Source organism: Salvelinus sp. IW2-2015, linkage group LG20, assembly GCF_002910315.2.
Source record: "Salvelinus sp. IW2-2015 linkage group LG20, ASM291031v2, whole genome shotgun sequence".
Lineage (NCBI taxonomy): Eukaryota > Metazoa > Chordata > Actinopteri > Salmoniformes > Salmonidae > Salvelinus > Salvelinus sp. IW2-2015.
In genome coordinates, this window is record NC_036860.1 from 26,432,050 (window position 1) to 26,452,856 (window position 20,807).

The 20,807-nt window shown below is 41.2% G+C and overlaps 1 protein-coding gene across 1 annotated transcript in view; it reads left to right on the forward strand.

The window, feature by feature from the left end:
• The window catches only part of LOC111979957 (disks large 1 tumor suppressor protein-like), a 102,420-nt gene that overhangs the window by 57,389 nt on the left and 24,224 nt on the right, over positions 1–20,807 (forward strand). The window contains exon 3 of the mRNA XM_024010652.2: positions 14,670–14,818. Coding sequence (XP_023866420.1) covers positions 14,670–14,818 — 149 coding nt within the window. The remainder of the gene's footprint in view (positions 1–14,669; positions 14,819–20,807) is intronic.

Sequence of the window (20,807 nt, forward strand, 5' to 3'; positions counted from 1 at the left end):
ATTGGTAACACACTACGCCGTGAAGGACTGAAATCCTGCAGCGCCCGCAATGTCCCCCTGCTCAAGAAAGCACATATACATGCCCGTCTGAAGTTTGCCAATGAACATCTGAATGATTCAGAGGACAACTGGGTGAAAGTGTTGTGGTCAGATGAGACCAAAATMGACCTCTTTGGCATCAACTCAACTCGCCGTGTTTGGAGGAGGAGGAATGCTGCCTATGACCCCAAGAACACCATCCCCACCGTCAAACATGGAGGTGGAAACATTATGCTTTTGGGGTGTTTTTCTGCTAAGGGGACAGGACAATTTCACCGCTTCAAAGGGACGATGGAAATCTTGGGTGAGAACCTCCTTCCCTCAGCCAGGGCATTGAAAATGGGTCATGGATGGGTATTCCAGTATGACAATGACCCAAAACACACGGCCAAGGCAACAAATGAGTGGCTCAAGAAGAAGCACATTAAGGTCCTGGAGTGGCCTAGCCAGTCTCCAGACCTTAATCCCATAGAAAATCTGTGGAGGGAGCTGAAGGTTCGAGTTGCCAAACGTCAGCCTCGAAACCTTAATGACTTGGGGAAGATCTGCAAAGTGGAGTGGGACAAAATCCCTCCTGAGATGTGTGCAAACCTGGTGGCCAACTACAAGAAACGTCTGACCTCTGTGATTGCCAACAAGGGTTTTGCCACCAAGTACTAAGTCATGTTTTGCAGAGGGGTCAAATACTTATTTCCCTCATTAAAATGCAAATCAATTTATAACATTTTTGCCATGCGCTTTTCTGGATTTTTTTGTTATTCTGTCTCTCACTGTTCAAATAAACCTACCATTAAAATTATAGACTGATCATTTCTTTGTCGGTGGGCAAACATACAAAATCAGCAGGGGATCAAATACTTTTTTCCCTCACTGTATGTTGTCATTCAGTTAAAGAAATAAATTCCACAAATTAACAAGGCACACCTGTTAATTTAAATGCATTCCAGGTGACTACCTCATGAAGCTGGTTGAGAGAATGCCAAGAGTGTCCAAAGCTGTCAGCTGTTATGACATTATGACATGTTATGACCGTGMCATAGCGTGTTATGACACTGCCTGTCAAGTAATATGTTGCCAATACATTTTACCAAGAGCAATAGGATTTTTTATGTTCTGAATCGTTCAGTCAGGTCTTTCTCTAACATACCATTAACATTATATCCCCAAAAACTGATTTCGTAACCTAATACATCTGATTATAAGCACTGAGRACTGACGCTTTCTCATAGCATTTTTGAGGGATTTTACATGTTGTGGTGGTCGTCTGCAAAGTTGTTAAAAGCTAAATTAGCATGACACAAGCTGAATTAAAATGTTAAAGGCTTTGAAAATAAAAAGATTGTGGTACGCTCGGTACTCCGTTYACATTTCACAGAGATACAGTGCCTTCAGAATGTATTAGCATACACCTCTTGACTTTTTCCACATTTTGTTGTGTTACAGCTTGAATTTCAAATGGATTAAATAGAGATTTTGTGTCACTGGCCTACACAAAATACCCCATAATGTCAAAGTGGAATTATGTTTAGACATTTTTACAAATTAATWAAAAATGAAAAGCTGAAATGTCTTAAGTCAATAAGTATTAAACCCCTTTGTTGGGGGGGACAAAAAGTGGGGAAATATACAATGTCTTTACATGTAGTCTTTAAAAAACATTTAAAATAAAATACATTTGTTATGGTGAGCCTAAATATGTTCAGGAGAAAAATGTGCTTAACAAGTCAATTGCATGAACTCTGTGTGCAATAACAGTTTTTAACATGATTTTTGAATAGCTACCTCATCTCTGTACCCCACACATACAATTATCCGTAAGGTCCCCCAGTCAAGCAGTGAATTTTAAACACAGATTGAACCACATAGACCAAGGAGGTTTTTCCAATGCCTTTAAAGAAGGGCACCATTTGGTAGACGGGTAATAATTTAATTGAATATTGAATATCCTTTGAGCATGGTGAAGTTATTAATTACACGTTCGATGGTGTATCAATACAACCAGTCACTACAACGATACAGGCGTCCTTCCTAACTCAGGTGCCGGAGAGGAAGGAAACAGCTCAGGGATTTCACCATGAGGCCAATGGTGACTTTAAAACGATAACAGAGTTCAATCGAGTACAGGCTTAAAATAATAAGTGAAATACTATATATATATATTTTTTTTAATAAAGCACTGCAGTGCATCTCCTCCTCATGGTCTGCACAGATTTGCCAGTTTCTTGCTGTGAGATGGTGGAAGTGTGGGGTAACAAGGCACCTGCAAGTTCCGCAGACATTTCTGGGGGGATTGGCCCTAGCCCTCACCCTCCGATCCAACAGGTCCCAGACGTGCTCAATGGATTGACATCCGGGTCTTCGCTGGCATGGCAGAGCAGTGACATTCCTGTCTTGCAGGAAAATCACGCACATAACGAGCAGTATGGCTGGTGGCATTGTCATGCTGGGAGGGTCTGTCAGGATGACGCCTGCAGGAAGGGTACCACATGAGGGAGGAGGATGTCTTCCCTGTAACGCACAGCGTTACGATGCCTGCAATGACAACAAGCTCAGTCCGATGATGCTGTGATACACCGCCCCAGACCATGACGGACCCTCCACCTCCAAATCGATCCCGCTCCAGAGTACAGGCCTCGGTGTAACGCTCCATCACCAATCCTCGACGATAAACGCGAATCCGACCATCACCCCTGGTGAGACAAAACCTCGACTCGTCAGTTTAGAGCACTTTTTGCCAGTCCTGTCTGGTCCAGCGACAGTGGGTTTGTGCCCATAGGCAACGTTGTTGCTGGTGATGTCTGGTGAGGACCTGTCTTACAACAGGCCTACAGGCCCTCAGTCCACCCTCTCTCAGCCTATTGCGGACTGTCTGAGCACTGATGGAGGGATTGTGCGTTCCTGGTGTAACTCGGGCAGTTGTTGTTGCCATCCTGTACCTATCCCGCAGGTGTGATGTTCGGATGTACCGATCCTGTGCAGGTGTTGTTACACGTGGTCTGCCACTGCGAGGATGATCAGCTGTCCGTCCTGTCTCCCTGTAGCGCTGTCTTAGYTGTCTCCCAGCACAGACATTGAAATGTGTTGCCATGGCCACATCTGCGGTCCTCATGCCTCCTTGCAGCATGCCTAAGGCACGTTCACGCTGATGAGCAGGAACCCTGGCCATCTTTCTTTTGGTGTTTTTCAGAGTCTAGAAAGGCCTCTAGTGTCCTAAGTTTTCATAACTGTGACCTTAATTGCCTACCTTCTGTAAGCTGTTAGTGTCTTAACGACCGTTCCACAGGTGCGTGTTCATTAATTGTTTATGGTTCATTGAACAAGCATGGGAAACAGTGTTTTAAATCTGTGAAGTTATTTGGATTTTTACGAATTATCTTTGAAAGACAGGGTCCTGAAAAAGGGACGTTTCTTTTTTGCTGTGTATCTCTCACCCTCACTCACTCACTCACTCACTCACTCACTCACTCACTCACTCACTCACTCACTCACTCACTCACTCACTCACTGACACGTGGCTATGGTGTAATGGAATGTTTTGCCTTGTGTGTTAGTGTAAAAACCTATGTACTGTAGATGTCATAACCAGCCATAAAATAATGCAATATATGTCACTACAGGTCTAAATGTGTAATGACCATATTATAACAGGTTATGGCAACTGTTCTGACATGATTCTGACCGTGTTATAACGTGTTCTGATGCTCGGTGTTAAGTAAAGTGTTACCATATGTATTTTATAACATAAGGTAGTGAAATTTCATCATCAGAGTGCGTTTTCATCTACTCTGGGCTGTGTGGGTAGACACCCTACAGGTCAGAATATGCACATGCTACACTCCTCTGAGACTTAAGCAAGTCTATGGACGTGTTTGACATGTGATTCCCCAAGGCGGTATTTTGTAGCCATCTCAGAAAGGCTATTAAATCACCCTTGCTTCATCAGGCCTACCCCAGCAGGCTGTGGTTGAGTTTCAAGCTCTTGAGTTTTAGATTACATAGTGCATGTATCCTCCTGGAGTAGGGACTATCCTGATGGCCTCAGTTTGGGATTGTTTTCTGTCCCCGTTTTGTCCCCGTGTGCGAAAGCCAGGGAAGATGTCTCCCTGTGTGGAAGCCAGTGGCCCTCCACCCCGGTGATATGTGACCACTTAAAGTGATATACTGTTGAGCTGTCCTCACAGGCTCAAGTGTGCACTTCACGCGTGAGTGTCCTCTTAACCCCCCCATCCCTCAGACAGCTCAGCACGCTGAGACACAGAGGGACTGAGAGGAATGAGGGGCCCCCCATACCTCTCCCATGCCAAAGAATGTCACTGCCAGTGCCTGCCGGTAGATTCAACTGTCTATGAAATTTGGGGACACCCATATGTATACACTGGGTGGGGGTGTATGAGAGAGGTTGCGGAGGGGATTGCTGGCAGCGTGTCAGCGTTAAACACATTCTGAGACGCAGGGCTGCATTAGAAATCAGCTGCCGGAGTGTGTGTGCTGCCCAGGGTGCAATGTCGTTGTCTGTATTGGAGTTGAACAGGCGGATTGTCGGAGGATTAGGCTTGCTGTTTGGTTGCAGGGGCATCTGGTGCTCCCACAGCACACTGCTTCAAGGGACCAGCAGCACTCAGAATGTCCATGGAGACCAGCAAAGTTTTACTAAACTGTATTCAAACAATCAAAATGTTTCAAACTATTTAAATGAGTTTGAAACATTTTGATTGTTTGAATACAGTTCACTGTTTTACAGTAAGTTGCATATACCGGTAGGCCATTTTATATTTTATGATATGATAATATATCTGAATTTAAATGAATTACAATTAAAAGAGGCAAAACAGGGAAACACATCACACAATCTAATGCTGTGTTTACCCTGTTTTGTTGTTTCAGATTTGTGGTTTTTTTGTGGGGGGGGGGGGGGTGAACTGCTGCAACCAAATTTCCCTGCAGTAGGACAATAAAGATAATCTAAATCTGTTCGTTGCTGAATATGGTACCTATACAAGTATTACTAAATAKGGTGCCGTGTAGTGTTGTTGGCTAGTATAACGTGTGAATATTACATTGAATCTTAAGATGGCTGTGACGAAGAGAATTCAGCATTTACTTGGCGCTCAATGAGTTTAGGGGATTTGCATACATTTTGGTTCAATGAAGTGTGTATTTGTATGTGCCTGCTTGTAATCCATAAATTGCAAAAAGAGGCATTTGTGCCAATGGTTTGTTACATAAATATGTAGTGACTTTCAAACTTGACAAAGTTTCTCAGCTAACTCAAAACAAAATACTAATTCTTAGCAGTGTATTAAGGACTTGCTCAAACAGTRGTCCGTGTTGGGGACTGAACCATTGTACTCCTAACGTCTTGTGATGAATAAAATTTGCTTGTTGTCATTAACCTCAATTTAAATGTAKATTTGGGTTTTGTCCGCGGTTACCTCTGGACTGCTGCAGCAGATAACCTGTCATGGGTTCAGTTTCTTTTGTTGAACATGCAGTAGCCATTCTTTTGAAAAGTCTGCAATAGTAATAGTAATAGTCCACCTACATTATTGTACGTTTTTAGCTTGTTGATGCTCCGTGGTGTATGGAAATGCTTTGTATGATGCGTTGTTGGCCATGACTTCATGCTGTTTGTATATGTGTAGCTCACTGATCACTTCACTGTGCTTTTTAGTCTACGATCTAGACGTAAAGGAGCCTCGAATAACCTTTTGGGGTTCAAAAGAATGGCACTATGGAGGAACCTTTTCAGATTCTTAGAGGAAAAGATTCTTAGAGGAACCCCTATTTAAAGGTTCAAATTGGAACCTTTTTCTGATGGGAGGGGCTCACATTATCATATTTTAGCGGCGGCAGCCTATCAGAAGATTGGAGGCGTGACTTTCAGAMAGTTATTTTTGGCCATCCGTGAAAGTAAATGTCATTCCTGTTCATCATGTTTAGTTGGTACACTGCAAATATACATTTTCCTTGAATATTTATGCATATTACATCATCTAATATAATAGTAATAATATTAACATTTCTGATTACATARAGAAATAAAGTGGTAACTTTTCCAACATTGGGATTTGCATAGGTTTTGAGGAACTCCTACATCTCTATAAGCCTCATTTGAAGCTAATAAAAAAAAAAATATATATATATACGTTCACAAAAAACTTTTCCTAATTAAAACTGGAGGCTACAGTCATAATATAATGGGCTTGATGGTCAATGTTGTATTATTCAATATTGATATTAAAATAGTACTTGTATTTCATRTTCTTCTGAATCTGAGAGCGCAACAAATCCAACGGCAAAATACTCTGCACGTGGCAGCAAAAAGGTTCCTCCAGGAACCCTTTGCTCCATTGAAACATCAAAGTTTCCTCCAAGAACTCTCAACTACCCAAACGTGCAAATATCCCCAGTGTTCCTCAAGTCACCCTTAATTCTAAGAGTGCAGAACTATGTGTATTCTGTCCACAAAACCGTTTATATACTATAATATACACTAAAAGGATGTGCTAAAAGTGTGTGGACATCCCTTAAAATTAGTGAATTCGGCTGAGTTCCAGTTGCCCATCARTGTTCTAGAGTAATACATTTGTCAGGATTGGGGTCAATTCCATTTCTATTTACCCGGTTTCATAACAATTTTCAATMAGGGTTAATTGCCCAACCGTTGGTCGAGTGAAGCACGTACCATTTTCAAGATTGGAGTTAATTCTGTTTCAATTCATTCAATTCCAATTTTCCTCAATGCTTCTCTGAGGAAAAAAATGGACTTGGAATTTCAGTTACTTACTTTATGGCTCAGGTAATGTAGCAGGGTATGGCTAGTGGAGTCCASATGTCTATGTTCTCTGGCAGAGGTAAATGTTTTGGTGGCTTCACAGTCACATGGTTACATGAAACCTAATATTGTAGTGACCCTTGACGCTGATAAGTACATTTACTGACTCCTCCTCCAAGGGAGCATGCTTTCTTAGAGTCGTTGGTAGCGTGCAGGTCTCAGGACTGCAACGTTAGTGGTTCGATTCCACCCTTGGAAAGCTCACTGTAACGCTCTTCTACTTTGGTCCTCCTCCTCAGACGAGGAGAGGCGAGAAGGATCGGAGGACCAATTTGCAGCGTAGTAATTTGACATGATATTTATTAAAGAATAAAGACAAATACGAAAACACTTGAGAATTACAAAAATAAAACACGAGTCAACAGACCTGAACAAACGAACTTACATAACACAGAAACGCACGAACAGGAATAGACTACACAAAACCGAACGACAACAAACAAACAGTCCCGTGTGGTGCAAACAGACACAGACACGGAAGACAACCACCCACAACAAACAATGTGAAACCACCTACCTTAATATGGTTCTCAATCAGAGGAGATGAAAACCACCTGCCTCTAATTGAGAACCATATCGGTCACCCATTAACCAACATAGAAACACATAACATAGAATGCCCACCCACACTCACGCCCTGACCGACTAACACATAACAAAAACACACAGAAACAGGTCAGGAACGTGACACTCCTCTCCCTCTTGTTCATTACTATGACGTCAGAAGTGAAAGGACCGGCAGTTAAGAGGCGGCATCCCTGATAGCGAATGTTTGGGTAGCTTCACAGTCACATGGTTACATGAAACCTAATATTGTATCTTCAAAGGAGGAGTAGTGTAGTGATCCTGACACTGGTAAGCAAGTATACTGACTTCCCCAAGTGACTTTCTTGAGTAGTTGGTAGCATGCCGCGTCAGTTTCCGGATCGCAATGTCGATGGCTTGATTCCACCCTTGGACAGGCCTCCTGTTTTTTTATTATTATTTCTAAAAAATAAAAAATAAGTATGTTTTATTGTCAAATACATACTGGAACCAGAATGGGTGGCATGAAATGTGTTGCTTTATATAAGTAGCCACCAACCTTTTCTGAGTCAAGATCACTTTCGCAGTCAAAATGCAAGCCGAGATTTACTGCTCAGATTTTTTCCCAAKATTTCTTWAAAAATGTAACATTGACCTTATYAAAACAGTTCTATAGGAATGAGGTTTGCGCAGTCGGGCCTAATACATTATCACAGCATATTGGCTAATGCCTTGGCCTGAAAATATAGCTCTTCTCAGACCATATTACATTTCAAAACTCAAGCTTTGATAAAACAATAGATCAGTTGGTGTAGCACTTGCGAYGCACAGGGGTGCAGCRGTTGYTGAAGAGCCAGGCCCAGCTAATCAGAATTAGTTTTTTCTCCACAAAAGGGCTTTATTACYGACAGAAGTAGTCCTCAGTTTCATCAGCTGTCCGGGTGGCTCGTCTCAGACAATCCCACTGGTGAAGAAGTCAGATGTGGAGGCCCGGGGTCTGCGGTTGTGAGGTCTGCTGTTGTGAGGCTGGTTGGACGTACTGACAAATTCTCTAAAACAACATTGGAGGCGGCTTATGGTGGAGAAATGAACATTCAATCTTCTGGCAACAGCTCTGGTGGACATTGCTGCAGTCAGCCTTCCAATTGCATGCTCCCTCAAAACTTTAGACATCTGTGGTATTGTTTTGTGTGACAAAACTGCAAATTTTAGTGGCCTTCTATTTTCCCCAGCACAAGGTGCACCAGTGTAATGATCATGTTGATTAATCAGCTACTTGATATGCCACACCTGTCAGGTGGATGGATTATCTTGGTGAAGGAGAAATGCTCACTAACAGGGATGTAAACAAATGTGTGCACAAATATTTTTGTGGATATGGAACATTTCTGGGATCTTTTATTTCAGCTCATGAAACATGGGACCAACACTTTACATGTTGCATTTATATTTTTGTTCAGTATGTGTCTAGTTTATTATTAAAGATCTCACCATGAACGAATTACGAACGTCTACATGTACATGATTTTGTACAGGTACACTTTGCCTACCTGGTGCACAGTGCTTCTGAATGAAGTGCACCTACCGGCAACAGTGTAACACGAATACATTTAAGTGCAAACCTATATTGTTTGCTTTTCTAAAGAAATGTTTGGTGAATGACGAGGAATGCCTTAAAGATTGCAATTGATGGTGCCCAGAGAGAAAATGTACGCCTAGTGCCTTGCTTAAGGGCACAACGACAGATTTTTCACCTTGTCGGCTCATATGTTTGAACCAGTGACTTTTCGGTTACTATCCCAACTCTCTAACCACTAGGCTACCTGCTGCCTGTTTGATGGTGAAAATATTATTTGTGACTCAGTCGTCTTGAAGTCTTATTATTTTCTGATGTCATTTTTTTTGTGTGTGTAATTAATTAATTGATCTATTCTCCCATATGTGACAAAATGAAGCAGAAAATGCATCCAGTGACCTGACATCTGATGGTACTGTGCCAAAGAAAGAGGACACTTCATGCCTGGCTGCATGCCAGCCTACTGTCTCTGAGCAGTGCTAAAMCTGTTCTATTTCAAGGATCCGCCACTCAAGTGAATCCTGCTATAGCCTTCTGGCAAAGTGAGTGTCTTAAGCTGAAGCTGCTATAACAACAAAGATACACATACGTGCAAGACATCAACCTCTATTTTTGGATTAAATTACACACAAGACCGGAGGGGAARTACTACAAATTGTGTTGTATGTAGATTAACATGGTGTTTGCCAATCAGTGTTAAACTAGAGTGTTTTGTATCAYACTTTTTCAAAGTAGGACAGTTGGGGTTTGAATGAGGTATCCTCCTGGGTGGAATTTGTTCAAAAAGATTAGGGTTTAAATTGAATAGCTTTACTTCCCTGTATTGCAGTGAATGACACCTCTTGGCTGTGGATACCTAGTCTGGTTACCATTCTCTTGAGCTAACATTCCACTGCTTGCCACTTCTTGCCATTGCCAAAGAGACGGGCCTTTCTGCCATAGTCTGTCYGCATTAGATAGAACGTTGTGGCCCCTTCCGCCTGTGGGGAAACAACCCGTGGTTACCTAGGTTACCCCATTGGCTCACAGCAAAAGCATGACCTTTTTCAAATACWTTTTTCTTGTCTGCTTGTTTTAGTCAATTACAAAATACATTTAAGAAAAGTTCAACATGTCTAAAAATTACATTTCAACATTACCTGCTCCTGAGTGTTCTCACTATTTAGAAAAACATAATATTGTAGGGCTTCCCTACCGGTACATTAAGCTTGCTAAGACCAGCAACACAAACAAARGGACTATACAGCTACAAGTAGTGAATGGAGTTACAGACTATACTAAACTTGTTAAATGTCTTACCTGTGATTAAATGTCTTCCACACATATTCACTACATGACCAAAAGTATGTGGACACCTGCCCATTGAACATCTCATTCCAAAATCATGGGGATTAACATGGAGTTGGTCCCCCCTTTGCTGCTATAACAGCCTCCACTCTTCTGGGAAGGCTGTCCACTAGATGTTGTAACAATGCTGTGGGGACTTGCTTCCATTCAGCCACAAGAGCATAAGTGAGGTTCGGCATGGATGTTGGGTGATTAGGCCTGGCTCGCAGTTGGCGTTCCAATTTATCCCAAAGGTGTTCAGTGGGGTTGAGGTCAGAGCTCTGTGCAGACCAGGCAAGTTCTTCCACATCAATCTTGACAAACCATTTCCGTATGGACCTCGTTTTTTGCACAGGGGCATTGTCATGCTGAAACAGAAAAGGGCCTTCCCCAAACTGTTGCCACAAAGTTGTAAGCAGAATGTCATTGTATGCTGTAGCATTAAGATTTCCCTTCACTGGAACTAAGGGGCCTAGCCTGAACCATGAAAAACAGCCCCAGACCAAAATTCCTCCTCCACCACTTTACAGTTGGCACAAGCGTTGTCCTGTCATCTGGGGCGGGTATCGTTRTCCTGGCATCTGCCAAACCCAGATTCGTCTGCCAGACTGCCAGATAGTGACGTGTGATTCATCACTCCAGAGAACTAATTTCCACTGCTCCAGAGTCCAATGGRGGCGAGCTTTACACCACTCCAACCAGCGCTTGGCATTGTGCATGGTGATCTTAGGCTTGTGTGCGGCTACATGGTCATGGAAACCCATTTCATTAAGCTCCCGACAAACAGTTATTGTGTCCCGTTCTGTGAGTTTGTGTGGCCTACCACTTCACGACTGAGCCGTTGTTGCTACTAGACATTTCCACTTCACAATGACAGCACTCACAGTTGCCCGGGCAGCTCTAGCAGAGCTAATTTGACAAAGGACGTGTTGGAAAGGTGGCATCCTATGACCCTTCCACATTGAAAGTCACTGAGCTCTTCAGTAAGGCGATTCTACTGGCAGTGTTTATCTATAGAGATTGCATTGCTGTGTGCTCGAATTTATACACCTGGTGTATATTTATACACCTGTGGCTGAAATAGCCAAATCCACTAATTTGAAGGGGTGTCTACATACTTTTGTACATACAGTACCAGTCAAAGGTTGGACACACCTACCCATTCAAGGGTTTTTCTTTATTTTTACTATTTTCTACATTGTAGAATAATAGTGAAGACAAACTATGAAATAACACATATGGAATCATGTAGTAACCAAAAAAGTGTTAAACAAATCAAAATACACTACTGTTCAAAGGTTTGGGGTCACTTAGAAATGTCCTTGTTTTTGAAATAAAGGCAAATTATTTTGTCCATTAAAAAACATAAAATTMATCAGAAATACGGTGTAGACATTGGTAATGTTGTAAATGTCTTTTGTTGCTGGAAACGGCTGATAAAATTKTTTTTTTGAATATCTACATAGGCGTACAGAGGCCCATTATCAGCAATCATCACTCCTGTGTTCCAATGGCACGTTGTATTAGCTAATCCAAGTTTATAATTTAAAAGGGTAATTGATCATTAGAGAACCCTTTTTCAATTATGTTAGCACAGCTGAAAACTGTTGTTCTGATTAAAGGAGCAATAAAACTAGCCTTTAGACTAGTTGAGTATCTAAAGCATCAGCATTTGTGGGTTCGATTTAATGAACTGATCCTCTGCAGCAGAGGTAACTCTGGGTTTTCCTTTCCTGTGGCGGTCCTGGTGAGAGCCAGTTTCATCATAGCGCTTGATGGCTTTTGCGAATGCACTTAAAGAAACTTTCAAAGTTCTTGAAATTTTCCTCATTGACTGACCTTCATGTCTTAAAGTAATGATGGACTGTCGTTTCTCTTTGCTTATTTGAGCTGTTCTTGCCATAATATGGACTTGGTCTTTTACCAAATGGGGCTGTCTTCTGTATACCCCCCTGCCTTGTCACAACACAACTGATTGGCTCAAATGCATTAAGAAGGAAATAAATTCCCCAAATTAACTTTTAACAAGACACACCTGTTAATTTTTTGTCTACTACATAGTTTTGATGTCTTCATTATTAATCTAAAATGTAGAAAATATTACAAATAAAATCCCATGAATGAGTAGGTGTATCCAAACTTTTGACTGGTACTGTATAATGTAGCTTTGTGTAGTCTACTTGGACACTGGGTCCCCACATTTCCCACTCTCCCAAGCTGAATAGCCTGAAGCCACAGGGTTCTTTTCGCAGACTCTWTTTGCCTARGTGGGAGCATTGTGAACCGTAGGTCAGGAGTTTTGTACATTGAACAACACAGCAGCTTTTTGGCATGTTTTATTTCTGTATAACAAAAATACATGACAAAGTTGCTTATTTCTTCTTAAGACATGAATACTGACTCTGAGTATCTTCAAATATGAGCTCTTGGAGAACAGAGGATTTGATCCTGATTCGATAACCCTCCCCGCTATCCTTCAATCACAACGATTATTGGAACACTCACATTTTTCTCCCCTCTGAACTCGTTGGTTTTCGATTGCTGAACAACAATTTTTTGTTAGTCCAGATGAAACCAATCTGTCAAATTGATAGCTCACAACTAAATTCTCAAACTAAATACATACCCCAATTCCAACCACAAAACTTGTTAGTTTTTTTTTTCTCCCCAATTTCGTGGTATCCAATTGTTAGTAGTTACTGTCTTGTCTCATCGCTGCAACTCCCGTACGGACTCGGGAGAGGCAAACGTCGAGAGCCATGCGTCCTCTGAAACACAACCCAACCAAGCCGCACTGCTTTTTAACACAGCGCACATCCAACCCGGAAGCCAGCCGCACCAATGTGTCGGAGGAAACACCGTACACCTAGTGACCTGGTCAGCGTGCACTGCGCCCGGCCCGCCACAGGAGTCGCTAGTGCACGATGAGACAAGGATATCCCTCCCTAACCCGGACGACGCTAGGCCAATTGTGCGCCGCCCCATGGGCCTCCCGGTCTCAGCCGGCTGCGACAGAGCCTGGTGGTCTCTGGTGGCAGAGCTAGCACTGCGATGCAGTGCCTTAGACCACTGCGCCACCCGGTAGCTTTGATTTTAAGCTTCAAAATACAACTTGCCTAGTTAACAGCTAAATGTTTTTTTTTTTTTTTTTACAATTATAATTCTATTTTCGAGGCTCCACACAAAATATTAATGTTATTTTCCACAACCAATGAGCAACTCCGCCGTGAATCCAGCTGCATGTTGAACGTTGAGAAAAAGGCCAGTCTCTTTGGCAAGGAGGGGATTATTGGCTAAAGACCCACTTCAAAGGCAATGTTTTATGTAAGTGAGTAGGCTTCTCTGTCTAGGTATGTACAGATTGAAAGTCTGTTCAATGCCTATTGCCTACAATGCAATTTACAGTTAATACATTATGCAAGAACTGGTTCATCAAGTATTTTGGCGTAACACTTTATAATAACTTCATTTAAGACATGAATGATTTGCTGAACATTTTGTAAATCATTATTACTACATTTTGGTAACCAAATAATTGGAAAGTTAGTTAGCATAATGAAATGATAAAATAATTAAATAAATTAGTTTCGTAACTGCATTTTCACCGTATAATTGAGACTTAATGAAAAACGGCTTTGACCAAGCTTCTTCAGCGCACAACTGACTGCTGGTGGCACCAGCTGTTCAAATGGGTCTAGCTTGGACTCCTTGTCAAAGATATTGTCAACTGCTCGATCAAGAAGCATCTAGTATCTAGCATCTATCAGCTGCTAAGGCTAAGGACTGGGATCAGAGCTGAAGATCTATTTAGTGCTTACAGCTATTTGCTTTTTGTTTGTTTATGGTTTCTTTACCTTGAGAACCTGCCTAGCACTGATACAACCCTATAGAATAATGTTGTTTGTACTTTATAACTCAGTTTAGTAGCATTCAGTGAGAGTGAATTCCCGACGTATGCAATGCAAATATCCAGAGCAAGTTAACTGCATTGTACTACTACAGAGTTTGGAATTACTCAGCTTCTTTCCCTTAAAATGTTTCCCAGATATACCTGACAAGAGCATTTGGAGATATGTCAATGATGTTCTCCTGCTATGGCATCTAATATCACTACCAGTGATTTAATTTCACAAATTGCCCCCATTTTATTTTGACCAATAAGGCTGTGATCGTCGGTTTAATCCAAGACCCCCATTTGCATGTACATCTGAAARGCAGCATGTTGACCTGCAGTAAATGAAAGTCTGCTAACTTACACCGGAATTAGCGAAAGGCCTGTCATGTGGCTGTTTTCATCCATATTTCCTCTCAAGAGACATTTCTGAGTATTGTATATGCTCCAATGTGTATCCGTCATGTGTTTCACAGATATCCAGGAGATCTATGAGGTGACGCTGCTGAACACCCAAAAGAGCTGCAAGCAGAAGCTGGAAGAGATCAACCACATGGCTGACAAGTGGGATCGAACAGGCACGGGCTTCCCCACCACAGTGCTACAACATGCCTGCCCAACAGAGGTGAGCCTGATGGGACCTCAAGAGTAGTGGGCATAGAAATATAATGAGTCCTGCCAGTCCACCCAATAAGGGATAATTGACTTGAATAGGGAGGCTGTTTCTTCTCCTTGTAGTTCTGTGGTAGCTGTCCTATTTCACCAAAGAGGAAGCTAGATGACTTTAAAAAAAAACACTGAAATAATATCACAATAAGAAACGTTTTTCTGTATCATAGTTTAAGCAGTAGCGGTGTGTGGGTAAATTCACTTGAGAAGCCAAGCCAGGGGGGAAAAAAGCCAAATTACAACTTATGTGTTGTGATAATTGTGATGTTTGCTCTATAACCTGTTAGTTCATATGCCACTCTGATATACTGTATAGGCCTAAGGCCGAGACTATAAGAAGACAACAGTCACACAGTGGCAGAATATATTCAACCAGTTTTTTCCATCATAGAACCGGAGAGCAACATCTGTCCAGTAAAGTCCACGAAGCATATTGCATGTAACAAACAGTTACATGACCTAGATCAGTGGTTCCCAAGCGTTTTATAGTCCCGTACCCCTTCAAACATTCAACCTCCAGCTGRGTACCCACTCTAGCACCATGGTCAGCACACTCAAATGTTGTTTTGTTGCCSTCATTGTAAGCCTGCCACACACACACTATACGATACATTTATTCAACATAAGAATGAGTGTGAGTTTTTGTCACAACCCGGCTCGTGGGAAGTGACAACGAGCTCTTATAGGACCAGGGCACATATAATAATATTAAAACATGTTGCTCTTTATTTAACCATCTAACATATAAGACCTTTATTTGTTTATCAGAAATTGTGAATAACTCGTCTAATCAACGTAAGCTAAATATGATGTGGCTGTCCATGGTACTGATTTCTCTGTGTGTGTGTGTGTGTGTGTGTGTGTGTGTGTGTGTGTGTGTGTGTGTGTGTGTGTGTGTGTGTGTGTGTGTGTGTGTGTGTGTGTGTGCAAGTAAAAAAAGCCATTGCCATCCTCATCTCTTTCATGTTGCCAAAACGGTCTATGACTCTGTCATACAGTACACGCTTTTAGTTTTAGTTGTACTAGGCTACCTGGCTAAAATGCTGGCAAGCCTAACTTTCATGGGCAACGATGAGCCAGCTAGTTAACATTAGCCTTCTCAGTGGCGATTTTAGCATGTAAATCTTGGTTGGGTAAAAACAAAAAGTGTGATGCATGCCAGCAAAACCACTACACAATACATTAATTGCACTATCACGGTGACAAATGGTGCCCTCAAACTGTTAGGGTCTACATAAAGCTGTCCCAACACCTTACCACTGCTATACCTGGCTATCAGCAGAGCCTTGTCTGGCAGAGAAACTGTTTATTCAGCCTCATTTACTGCCTTTAAAAAAAACGTAGCTGATATGGCTGACTTGCTTAAACAAATGTGGTTTCTACTGACAATTGAAATGTACAAACTCTGGCATAAGGGGACGACAAGCAGATGAGAGGCAATCCGTAATTTCGATTAAGACATTAATGAGCGAACTAGGACGGACGTAGTCTATATAATATAAATTAAGAAGGGTAAATATACCAAAGTATTAGGGCTACTAACATCTTAATACCCAACATACACTTATGTATACTGTAGCTGAGAATGTAATACTATCTCCCTGGCATATTACATCATTTATGCAGCAGCACACAATACAGTTTTGGACTCACCTTGTTGTGCTGTGCTCACTTGAACAGGAAGGTGCTGCGGCGGTCCATTGTGGGCGAATTTTGGCATCAAAGTCTGGCATTCTCTGGATTTATGGTGCTTTCAAAACAACTGGAAACTTTGAAAAAAAAACAAGGTTGAATCATGATGACGTCATTGATCTTCAGGTCGTAGCTTGAGAAAGAGGCCGGATTTACAATTCCGAGTTGGATGACCGTTCAGAACTTATTTTGTCAGTGGGAACTCGTTTATTCCTGACTTCCCAGTTGTCTTGAACTCACTGTCAAAGTTTTCACAGTTCCGAGTTAACAGTTGTTTTGAGCGRGGCACAAATCATGCTTCATTGACAGCATGGCCAATGTTGATTGGCCAATGTTTATCATTTTAAACTTGGAAAAGAGCCACTTAATCCCCGATTTGGGACCACACAGCCACTATATACAGACAAAAGCATACATCACAGTATACTACAGGTCGCGGAGGGATATTGACTGCTATATATTCAGTTCTGGTGACTTTTTAAAAGGACATTCTACTCCAAAATGAATGAAAATAAAATCATGCTGACATCTAAAATATAATTTCCCCCTCCAGAAATGAGTCCAATATAACTTATTAGTCCATATTATCAGGCAGGTGTGCTATTTAGCAACAATTATTATCACCTGATGTAGCTCAACTGCGTAGTGGCAAAAAAATAAATAGGCTAAGTATTGCCCATTTACCCCATTGGACTAATCATTAGCTAGGTCACACACTCAAGTCTAAACATTAGGCTACGTATTGATGACTTGAACGTGTCCCCCAAAAAARYTTCCACTGGCACTCAGCCAACCACGGATCATGTACTGTGAATATAATGTTGGCCAACCTGTTACACCTGACCCTTGTTACATTTAGCCCCGGTCTTCCCTATGCATTTAACGCCTTTGGCGCCTGCTAACGTGCATAAACCAACCCGCTGCTAAAAACTCAGGTTCTAAAATGTTGCATTTTACTCATTTCTTGGATTTGAGAAAGAAGTGTAGCTTAGTAACACTAAAATGCTCAGTGATCTTCTTTTAAGTGGCCATCGAACTGCTTTCTAAGGTGCGTTTTCCCGCGACTGCATTAAGAATGTTGTAGGCTACAATGGCTGGGCATTCCTATTTCTCTCCCTGTGCGCCACTCGCAATTTGAATGCACCTCGAGGAATATTATTTTCTTGCATAGAATGTGACAGGCTGAACAATTGAATAGGTCAACTATTCTACTATGGCAGTGGTCACCAACTTTTTCTGAGCCYAAATCACTTTCTGAGTCAAAATGCAGGCCAAGATCTACCGCTCCGATTTTTTAAACTTAAAAAACATAAGCCTTTTAACATTAACCTATTAAAAAGACATATTTGTGCAGTAGGCTATAGGCCCAATACATTATCACTGAATATTGGATATGCTTGAATTTCCCTGCTAATCCCAGACCATTCAAAAATTTATATTTTAAAACTTGAGGTACATGATCACACTTGTAATATATCATAATTTGTTGTATTACATGTGAGGCACAGCTGAGTGAGCATACATTTAAATCATTTGGTTTCTTTATTTTACTAGACTGATAGTGCCTGCATCTGATGGCCAGTCTCAGCGGAGGAAGAGCATCAGATGGTCTGCATCTCGCAGTCGGACCGTCCCTCAGCTCTCTCCCCTCTTCTAAGACACTGTCTTCGAGCTGATGGCGAAACTCGAGTCACATTTCTGCCTCATGCACAAAATTACTAGGGCTGTTGCGGTGACCATATTATGGTTACGAATCATGAAGGCAGTCAAACTCCACATCACTGTTTAGTCACGGTAATTTGGCTTCTCGAAGCTCTGATGCTGCTGCTGGTCATTAGTAGCCTACCAAACTTAATAACTGGCTGGTACTCAGCAGTATCGTTCCACTAATCACTCTGACATCAATGCAAATGTATTTGAAAATCTAATCAAACACTTCATGAAAATCCACGAGCTCATGTTGCGCAACATTTCTATAGGCTATGCGATTGCGGGAGAAAACAGAGTGATGGCCGCTAATAAAAAGAGGATGATCCCATCAGCTTTCTATAGGGAAAGGGGGATACCAAGTCAGTTGTACAACTGAATGCATTCAACTGAAAATGTGTCTTCCACATTTTCCCAACCCCTCTGAATCAGAGAGATGTGGGGGGCTGCCATGATTGACATCCACGTCTTCGGCGCCCGGGGAACAAGGCTTACTATATTTATTTCTCAACTTTCCTAATATTTAAGCTCATTGCTTATATTTACAACAGGAGTATAGCCTACCTGGCTGGTATGGAAATAAACCACGGTGAAAAACGTTGTCCATTCACTATTTATGTGCTTAGATTAGTTATATTTTTTCCGCTGCCCCTGTTTTGATGCAGGTGCATGATAATGGTCCATTCGAAATCAAAACAAATGTCACACGTATATGGAAAGACCAGATTAAATCAAGAATATTCTGACGCGGAAAATGCAAAAATACAATATTTAAAAAAAAAAAAATATTCTGACGGGTGACAGTATTAGCCTATCACTTGTGAGTTAGATATTATCACTTGAATGATGCCCAGCATAAGAAACAATGCCTTTTTTTGTGTGACTTGTTTGAATCATATTCGCACACCTCATGTAGCCTAGCCCATAGGCCTATATGTTTTAGTAAGGTTTGTATCACAACTAAAGTGGCCAAATAACTTCTTAAAATTAAGCACATTAATCCATTTTACAAGGGGTATAGAGCCTAACTGGCATATATAAGCAGCGAGTGAGTTTCAAGTTTGGGGGAGATAATTTCCCCATATGAATGCACCTTTATACATGCATAATTGCATTTGCGGTCACTTTTGATAAGGGTGTTTTCCCGCTAATGGAACATTTGCGCTTATAGCCTACTGCCTTGTGCGTATTGCTGCACATATAATGTAAAGAAATAGTCRAATAGTTTATCAACATGAAATTTTAGGCATTATCAAGTGCTTGTCAAATTGTGAATGAGAGACTATTGGAGTGTGTACYGCCTGCGCAAAAAAACAAAGCAGAGCTCATGCCTTTCAAGCATTATCATTAGTCTCATCATGCAGCCTTACAATGTATTAAAAATAAAAACATATAGCCCGATGTTTGTAGAACAAACTAAAGTTACATGAATAACTCTAAATTAACCATATAGCAGTACCTTTTCTTTGTTAACCACTCAACACAGAATAGCCACATGTGGGCACGCACTCAAGTCGTTTGGAGAAAATATTTATATTTTATTCAGCGTTGTTCAATTGTYTTCTTCATACTGTAAAATAATCTAAAATAGTACCACGGAATTATAAGGATATCTTGTTTGCTAAAGTAACTAGTGTAGCCCACAGCCATTTGGRATAGCCAGATCAGGACTTAATATTAACATAAGGACAACTCTGTCACGATGTTCGTAATAATGATGMTCGGACCAAGGCGCAGCGTACTTCAAGTTCCACATATTTGAATGAAAGTGAAACTTAAGCTAATACAAAATAAAGAATAAACTACCCGTGATGACAATGTAGTGCGAACAGGCAACTAAACATAAACAATATCCCATAACCCACAGGTGGAAAAAATGCAACTTAAGTATGATCCCCAATTAGAGACAACGATTACCAGCTGCCTCTAATTGGGAATCATACACAAACACCAACATAGAAAAATAAACCTAGAACCCCACATATAAATAATAAACTAGACTAAACACCCCTAGTCACGACCCTGACCTATTCTACCATAGAAAATACAGGCTTTCTATGGTCAGGACGTGACAAACTCAGAGTATGCTATTCTTTTCTTCTGAAATAGAATACATTTTCTTCATATCATGCTTCTTTAGACCTGCCTAAAATAAATAATGGATTCATTGTGAAGGTGTAGGCTATATTACATGGATTTATTAGATACTTTTTTTAAATGGCTTGTAGGCTGTGTGTGGAAGCCAGGAGATGCTAAATGTGTTTGTTAATTAACGGTCAATTACCGTAAGACCGACACTTATTTGCTTAACAATCACCGGCTGACTAAATTTCGTGACCGCCACAGCCCTAGTTGTTACTCCCAGGGTTGGGGAGTAACGGATTACATGTAATCCGTTACATGTAAGCGATTGCAAAAAGCGGGGCTTTTATTGCTCAATCTAATTCATGCTGATTAAAAAATATAAATCCATAGGCCTAATGGACATATGCTCAAACTCGCACACTTTTGATAGACTTAAAGGGGCAATCTGTAGTTGCTACATC